The sequence below is a fragment of the Embiotoca jacksoni genome, unplaced genomic scaffold, assembly GCF_022577435.1.
Source record: "Embiotoca jacksoni isolate LCO1_2020_lvr unplaced genomic scaffold, fEmbJac1.0.p SCAF_15, whole genome shotgun sequence".
NCBI classification, from domain to species: domain Eukaryota; kingdom Metazoa; phylum Chordata; class Actinopteri; family Embiotocidae; genus Embiotoca; species Embiotoca jacksoni.
In genome coordinates this window covers 9,167,082-9,176,029 of record NW_027185285.1, presented here as the reverse complement: position 1 = coordinate 9,176,029, position 8,948 = coordinate 9,167,082, and the positions used below count along the sequence as shown (strand labels likewise).

The 8,948-nt window shown below is 47.2% G+C and overlaps 1 protein-coding gene across 1 annotated transcript; it reads left to right on the top strand.

The window, feature by feature from the left end:
- The first annotated feature begins 149 nt into the window (after nt 1-149).
- farsa (phenylalanyl-tRNA synthetase subunit alpha) lies at nt 150-8,479 on the top strand. Its single transcript, XM_069149360.1, has 13 exons — nt 150-332; nt 559-696; nt 1,629-1,727; nt 1,822-1,940; nt 3,278-3,370; nt 4,173-4,301; nt 4,388-4,503; nt 5,304-5,388; nt 5,494-5,593; nt 5,951-6,119; nt 6,410-6,487; nt 7,015-7,129; nt 7,926-8,479. The coding sequence occupies exons 1-13, from the start codon at nt 186-188 to the stop codon at nt 8,029-8,031; spliced, it is 1,494 nt and encodes a 497-aa protein (XP_069005461.1). The 5' UTR covers nt 150-185; the 3' UTR covers nt 8,032-8,479.
- Nucleotides 8,480-8,948: the final 469 nt, after the last annotated feature.

Sequence of the window (8,948 nt, the reverse complement as noted above, 5' to 3'; positions counted from 1 at the left end):
CATTTAATATTACACAAAAACTGTAAACCTTTTGTTATGTTTTAGGACATTAAAAGGCACAGCAGAAGTAGAGGATTTACGGTAAAAAAAAAAAAAAAATTCTCGTCCCGCGCTACTCGAGCACGTTCGGCCTCTGTAAAACTGACGTCACATCCGGTCTCTTTCGGGCTTCGCAGGGCTCCAGCATGGCGGACACCGGTGCGGTGGAGACGCTACTACAGCGGATAGAGAAGGTGGACGACGGCGTGGACAGCCTGGAGTTGGCGAGCAGCCTCGGGGTGGACCACCAGGTCATAGTCGGAGCCGTGAAGAGTCTCCAGGCCCTCGGCGACGTGAGTTCCCCTGGGCTGAGGCGCAGCGGAAGTCCCGACTGTCACCGTCAACATAGTGTGACTGATGCAATAAGGACGTCAGGTTTAATTGAAGAGGGGAGAAAGTGGCAGGCAGAAAAGTGCAACACCGGTGCAGTCAGGGTGAATGTCGGTAAAATGTCTCGGGACTCTTCACGGTGAGACTCAGGTGAGCTGACAGTCGGTGTTTTTGTTCTCTGCTGTTCAGGTAATCGCCGCCGAGCTGCGCTCCTCCAAACACTGGGAGCTGACCGGGGAGGGCGCTGAGATAGCCGAGCAGGGCAGCCATGAAGCCCGGGTCTTCAGCTCCGTCCCCCCCGAGGGCCTGGCGCAGAGTGAGCTCATGGTGAGTGACACTTCACTACGTACACTTCAGGGGAACACAAACACTGCTGAGTAAATAGTTCATGGATGGTTCGTGACTGAAACGTGGCGAAATAAACAAAATGTGTTGTTTACGCTTTTCTAAATGGATGCTGTAACCTTTTGTGAGTAGGTATTCAAAGTTTTACCACCTGATCAACGTCAGCAACATCAGCCTTATTTGGCAGGCTTTACCTGCTCCATGAACATGCTGTGCTCCGTCCCTGCACAACAGGAGCAGTCTTGTATATGCAATAAAATAATCCAAAGTAAGAGTGGATCTATTGGATTTTATATATAACGGAGGTGACTTGCGCCACATTTAAGAGCAGCAATCTTTTACTTCTTAGATTTCCCAGAAAGTTGATTGGATTAAGAAACTTTAAAACGGGTGCATTAAAGTTTTTTTTTGTGTGTGTAAAGAATAGAAGTGCGATTTGGTTTCAGGTCCACGTTTTTACTTGACATCTCACAACTGTCCTCTCCAGTTTGGAAAACTTTAAACCTCGCACTTCTTACAGTGGATTTTTTTTTTTTTTTTTTTTAATGTCTGAAAGGGGAAACATAAAGGCAACATACGAACATTTTTAAACGTGTTTGATGTTGGGGAAGATCACGCGCGTTAAAACTATTAACATCAGATTGTAATCTTTACAAAGAGTGCTTCATAAAAAGCTGTGTTATTACATGCGAGTTGTGCTCGAACATCACCGACCTGTTATCAAAGACCTTTGGAAGAAAGTGCAGTTTGGTTCTTCTTGTACGGTGATTATCATCAAATGTTTATTTGGTATATCTCCCGCAACTTTAAATTCAGGCGACCTGACACCAAGTGCAGTATTTGTATAAAATGTTTTGTTCCCTCAGTTGTTTGATTATGACGGTGTCGAACCTCTGCATTTGTCCCCCGTGTAGAAACTGTCCTTCGGGAAGATCGGCTTCAGCAAGGCCATGTCCAGCAAGTGGATCCGAGTGGACAAAGCCCACGAGGGAGGCCCCAGGATATTCAGGACCGTACGTGCGTTTCTTCATACCGACCTGCCTTCGTGGCCTTCTTTCGATCGACAGTCCCGTTCTCAGCGAGGCGTGTCCGTGTTTTGGCCTTCAGGTGGAGACCGTAGAGGACCAGGTCAGAGAGAAGCTGCTCCTGCTGCAGAAAGGCAACACCTCCCAGCTGGACGAGAAGGAAAAGAACGAGCTGAAGAAGAGAAAGCTGCTCTCTGAAGTGCAAGTCCACAAACACTTTTATCTCCCGGTCTTTTGTCTACCAGTAGGTGGCAGTAGGAGGTTTGGTGTGGCCCAGTGCTTTTCTATTCGCAAGTTGGAATGAGGTTGGGATTTTGCTTGAACCGATGAAGGTTCATGTCTCAAACAACAGTGTCATTTGAATGGTGGAGCGGTAATGAAGGACAGCTTGTTATTGTTGACCGTGTGTTTGAATAGTATTTCTCAAGTTTTATCGGGTCAAGCAGGACTAAAGTAGATCAAACAATGCGCAAAGTTCAAACAAGGCGTCTGTACGTCAAGCAGAAGGCCTGAGCAGGGACAAGACCTTAAATTAAAAGTGGGTGAGAATATTTTGGACTTGGGTGTTAACTTACCAAAATATGCCCCAGATTGATACCGAGGTGTGTATTTCTTAAAAGTGAACTGGCGTCCAGGCTGCAGATGCACAAAGCTGACGCTACCAAGCATCCAGCTGCTCCGGGACACTTTCCTCCCTTCAGGAAAGATGCTTCAAGGCTTTATTGATGTTTACGTCGTCTGTTTTGTTTCGGCGTTTAAAACCTCTTTCACAGAGCAAACGGCGGAGGCTCCCAGGCAGACACACGCCGCCTATATTTACATTCTCATGTGGCGTTACAGAAGATTTGTCCGCGAGGTCCGCGTGTACGCACTAATGTTTTAATCCCTCGACACCTCTGCCAGGCATCTCCCCGACATAGTTACTTTGGCTCAGAGTAGAGTGACGCTAAAAGTTCATTTAAGGGTTACACCGTTCATCATCTTTTTTTTTTTAGGGCTGGTGGTGAAGTCGGGAAAAGCACTGATTTTTACTACACTCAAAACCGTTATGGACCATTTAAGATGAGAGTAGTCCAAGAAATATGTCAATTCCTCTAAAAGAGACTTTTTGCTCTCTGTTAGGTGGAAATTAGGTGCACATTTATATATTTGGTATCAGCCAAAGAAGTTGGTAAAAATCTGTAATATATTTTACTGGTTAATCCATCCATTTTCCGCTACTTATCCAAGTTGTGTTTAATAATTAGATAATGATATTATTAGGAATTATTTTTACATGTGGCTGGGAAATGCGTCCTAAAATGCCTATAAATTGTTGCACGCGTACATAATTCTTCTCCCTTCAGGTTTTTATTTGGTATGACTGTGAAACAGGTGTCCAGTTTCATTCTACGTGTACACTGTATTTTCATTAGAGATCCTTTGCATGACCAGAAAAATTGGATAAAAAACAACAACAACAAAAAAAAAACTCTACGTCGTGTCCCACACTGTCCTTACGATTGCGATTTTGAAGTAATTTGATTGAATGTGTCCAGGACGGTGAAGTCTTACTGGGTCACGAAGGGCGAGTCCTTCAGCACCACCCTCAACAAACAGGAGACGGAGCTCACGCCCGAGATGATCGCCACGTGAGTGAGGATTCTTTTTTTAACAGACAAAAAGACGTGTCCCGTCTGCCTTCCTCTGTCGGTCAGTGGCAGTGTGCGGGGTCTCAGGCTGAAGACACAGAGAATCATCCGCCCACAAAAGGGGACGCGTCCAAAGATGTGGACTTCGTCCTAAAGGCGGGGCAGGACAAAATGACAGTGGGCGAAATAATCCCTTAACAAGCTAACGCAACTGAAGCCAGTAATTCATTTAGACGGCGGTAAAGTCGAGTTGTGTCGGTGACTGCAAGTCCTGAAAATAGTGAGCCAGAAATTTAAAATTCAAAGTCCCCTGTTGCCTTAAAGAAATCCGACATAGGTCCTTTTTTATAGTCTGTTTTGACTGTTATGTAAAACAATGTTCTGGACATCAAGTGAAGATAGATAGATAGATAAATAAATATATAACAGACATGCGCACGGTGCAGCTGAGACCGTTTTCCATGGTGACAGCGAGGCATTAAAATGGTCTCAGGTTTGCATGAAATCATATCACAGAGGGGATTTAGCTAAAAGGATATCCAGATGTTCCATCATCTCCTGCCCAAAATGCAAATTGATGCTGCTTTCACTTCTGCGCTGATTGAGAGATTGAGTAGATTTGATGGTCTCAGTCATCTCAGCTGCAGATAAAAAATGTAAAAAAACGCTCAAATGAAGCGGGAGAAGTATTATGTGTTTATTATGTGTTTATTACCCGATTTTGCAAAAAAGCTGCTGCCCGTAAAGAAGCGACGGCACCGCGGAGCTTTTTCAGCGTCTTCCTCCTTGTGTTGTGTCGCAGTGGCAACTGGAAGGAGAAGAAGTTCAAGCCCTACAACTTCGAGGCGATGGGCGTGGCCCCGGACTGCGGCCACCTGCACCCGCTGATGAAGGTGCGGACACAGTTCAGGCAGATCTTCCTGGAGATGGGGTGAGCTGCGGTGAAACAGTGAAGGGGAAGAAAAAAAAAAAAGTAAAGTCTCACATCCATAAAAACAAACTCTCTGCTTTCCGTAGTTTCACTGAGATGCCGACCAACAACTTCATCGAAAGCTCTTTCTGGAACTTTGACTCGCTGTTCCAGCCTCAGCAGCACCCGGCCAGAGACCAGCACGACACCTTCTTCCTGTCTGGTGAGCGTGAGGCTCCGTGTGTCTCTCTCTGTCGTGTCTCTGTGTCGTGTCTCTGTGCGTCGTGTCTCTCTGTGTCGTGTCTCTCTCTGTGTCGTGTCTCTCTGTGTCGTGTCTCTCTCTGTGTTGTGTCTCTGTGTCGTGTCTCTGTGCGTCTCTCTGTGTCGTGTCTCTCTGTGTCGTGTCTCTCTCTGTGTCATGTCTATGTGTCGTGTCTTTCTGTGTCATGTCTCTCTGTGTCGTGTCTCTCTGTGTCGTGTCTCTGTCGTGTCTCTCTGTGTCGTGTCTCGCTGTCGTGTCTCTCTGTGTTGTGTCTCGCTGTCGTGTCTCTGTGTCGTGTCTCTCTGTGTCGTGTCTCTCTGTGTCGTGTCTCTGTGTGTCGTGTCTCTCTGTGTCTCTCTGTGTCGTGTCTCGCTGTCGTGTCTCTCTGTGTTGTGTCTCGCTGTCGTGTCTCGCTGTCGTGTCTCGCTGTCGTGTCTCTGTCGTGTATCTGTGTCGTGTCTCTCTGTGTCGTGTCTCGCTGCCGTGTCTCTGTGTTGTGTCTCGCTGTCGTGTCTCTCTGTGTCGTGTCTCTGTGTGTCGTGTCTCTGTGTCATGTCTCTCTGTGTCGTGTCTCTCTGTGTCTCTCTGTGTCGTGTCTCGCTGTCGTGTCTCTGTGTCGTGTCTCGCTGCCGTGTCTCTGTGTCGTGTCTCTCTGTGTCGTGTCTCCGTGTCGTGTCTCTCTGCGTCGTGTCTCTGTGCCTCGCACTGAATTGTCTCTCCAACCCGAGTGCTCTCTGACGATGTGTCCTCTCATTTTTCAGACCCAGCACTCGCCCACGAGTTCCCGCAGGACTACCTGGAGAGAGTGAAGCGGGTTCACTCAGAAGGAGGCTACGGCTCACAAGGGTGAGACACAATCACCCTCCTGTCGACATCGCTGCACCTCGAGGGTTTGTGTTGGTTTTTGTTGTTGTTTTGCGGCATCTTATTGAGCATCTCGCCGTTTTGCAGCTACAAATGCGACTGGAAGATCGAGGAGGCGCAGAAGAACATCCTCCGCACGCACACTACGGCAGTCAGCGCACGCATGCTGTATAAACTCGCACAACAGGTGAGAGACACTCGGACGCGCGGGAAGTCGTGCCGGGGGTTGAAAGCTGCCGAGTCGGGTCGCACTTCGAGTGACCTCTCGTGTTTTGGGAGTAGAAATTAGTTTTCCACTCGCGCGCCCTCCGTGCGTACAAAGAATTAAGAAGAGAAGTTAGATCTTCAAACACGTCCCAGAGAACAGGAGCAACACCTTGCGTCTCCATGCTGTCCTGCATTTTATTGTCCTTTTATTTTTCCGCCTCGTGGTTTGCGGTCTCCGCTCGTCCTCACACTTACAGTAACTTCTCCCTCTCTGCCCCCCCCCCCCCCCCCCCTCTCCTCTTCCTCTCCTCTTCCTCTCGCACGAACCGTCCACCAGGAGAAGTTCACGCCCGTCAAGTATTTCTCCATCGACCGGGTGTTCCGGAACGAGACCTTGGACGCCACCCACCTCGCGGAGTTCCACCAGATCGAGGGCGTGGTGGCCGACTACGGGCTGACGCTCGGAGACCTGATGGGCGTCCTTCATCAGTTCTTCACCAAACTAGGTGAGGGTCTGCAGAGGACTCCGGGGAAACCGGAGGCAGCTAACAGCCGCCCGGCGTCCCGGCGAACGGCCTCATAACAGACAACAACAATAATAATTTATAACAATGAACGAGCGATGCTCCAGACGGATGCGGAAAATGCGCCGATCCGGCGCGCCCGGTCTGTTCTGCCCGTGCAGCTCGGTGCTCCCGCGGGCCGCGACGCGCAAACGGCCATTTGTAAACTCTCGGGACAGAATTCGCCGGTCGTTTTTGTGTGCCGTCACGCGCATTTGTTTTCCCCCTCCCAGGAATTACCAAGCTCCGCTTCAAGCCTGCCTACAACCCGTACACGGAGCCCAGCATGGAGGTGTTCAGCTATCATGAAGGTACACGTGCAGCTCTTCCAGATAACCCGGCAAAATGGAAAACAGCCATTTTACGAAACAAGATGGCAGCAAATCAAATCGTTATGATTGAAATGATTATAACGATGTTGTTTTCGTGCGGTCGAGCTGCCATTAACGGCCTCAACGTTTGACTCTTTTCTAGTATTTTATTTCATTGGTATTATATACTAAAAAAAAAAAAAAAAAAAAAAAAAAAAATCATCTAATCATTTAAACAATTTTAAATGTATAGTTGTGAATGAATTTCTTGTATTGGTTTAAAATAAAGATATTTTTCTAAGACAGCTGAAAGGACACAATTTCCTGGTCGTATTTCAAAGTTGTTTTTTTGCAGTGTTCAATAGTGAGTGTAAAATGACCTGCAACATGTTGTATGTAAATGTATTAGAGCCTCTCTGGTTTGTTTTATAGGGCCGTTCTAATCTTGTGATTTTTGCCTGCTCCACTAGCTGTCTTAATTTCTCCCCCCACCCCCACCCCCCCCACCCCTCCCCTGCCACACACAGGACTGAAAAAATGGGTGGAAGTGGGAAACTCGGGAGTCTTCAGGCCCGAGATGCTGCTGCCCATGGGTCTCCCCGAGGACGTGTCCGTGATCGCCTGGGGTCTGTCTCTGGAAAGGTGAGCTCGCACGTTAGAACACACGAGTCTCGATCCCGTCACGTCCTCAGGGGACACGGGCGGTTCGGTGTCGTCGTCGTCGTCGTCCCCCCCCCCCCCCCCCCCCCCCCCCCCCCCCCCCCCGCGCGGCTTTTAGAAACCGTGAGCGAATGGCACTTTACTTTACCGCCAGCTCGCCGCGAAGACGGCGTGGGTTCAAAAAAAATATCGGAGCACGTCTGTTGAAAAGCGAAACTATATATTTTATTTCTATCGAGGGATTTGAAAGCGTGTACAGACGTCATCCGTGGTCGACTCGCCGTGCAGGCGCCGAGCTCACATCTGACCCACTTTGAAGATATTTAGCTTCGTTTCCTGAGGAGGATTATTCCTGTTTTATACGCACTATTCCGTTTTTACATTTGGTGGAATGATCTGAATATCCCATGTGCATATATCTGCAGTTGATCCTTTTAACGTGCAGTCACAAGGCCAGTTTTTGTTATTCATAGACTTTTCTTAGTTAAATCTCGCTGTTTAGTTGTGCTTAAACGTAATTGTATTGACGTTTGACCTGGAGACAAGTGTCCCGGGAAAGCGAGTGAGCTGGGAAAGGCTCTAATAATCCACGCTGGGTAATCCCCCCCCCCCCCCCCCCCCTGTTGTTTTTCCGTCTGATCTGAGAGACCTGGAATAGACACCAAAACACTTGAAGGTCTCTGTTAAGGCTGCGTCTTGAATAACAAGAAACTGCTGCTCTCTCCCCCCCCCCCCCCCCCCGCCCCCCTCCTCATCTCCCCCCCTCCCTCTCCCGCAGGCCCACCATGATTAAGTACGGCATCAACAACATCAGAGAACTGGTGGGGCACAAGGTGAACCTGCAGATGGTCTACGACAGCCCCATATGTCGACTGGACTCCTGAGTGTCACACAACTGTTGTCGACATTTTTGGATGGACCCAGTTTACCATGTAACGCCCTCATTGCTGCGTCGCCCCCCCCCCCCGACGACGCCCTCCGCCCTCAAGATATCTCCTTCTATCTTCCAGTCAAAGCTCAGCCAATAAAAAAAAACAGCAGGTCCGAAAGCGACTGTAGCACAAAGAGGATCTGATTTTCTCCGTACAACACTTCATCCCAAATTGTTTTTAAAGGGCTTTTAGGAGCGGCGTTTGTACGAACTCCTCCGTCTGCTGCCGTGGAGAAAGATCCATCTGACTCCTCACTTTGTTACACACAAGTTTTTTTTTTTGTTTTTTTTATTTAACATCATATTTCCCCAGTAATAACATTAAATGAGCTTCTTGTACAGGACAAAATGCTACTTTTTGGAGACGAAGACAAAATAAAATGTTTTTTTCCAACTATCAATACGGTCCGACTTGTTTATTGTGTTTGTTTTTTTTATAAATATGTCTGTTTTACTTCTATTCACTATTGAACATACGAGTTAAAAAAAAAAAAAGCCTGGATAATCTCTTTAAAATGTCTTAATAGCCAAATCAGTGCTCAGAGAAAATAAATGAGATGACCAATGAAGGTCTGCCTCTTTATCACATCATATCTGGGGGAAACAAAATCATGCTTTAAAATATTTTAAAGTTTTCATTCTATCAGTGATACTGTTAATTTTCTAAACGGATAGTTTACTAAAGGTATTTTAATATTTGGAGCTTGAGTTTACTGCGACTGCCTCGCGGACAACAGCAATAAGTGAATACATGTTTATATGTAACGATCTGGTTTGTGGCAGCGTGTTACTGAGCTTGTTCGTCATCTGTTGCTTACTACTCTTGGTAAAAAAAAAAATATATATATATATATATATATATATATTTTA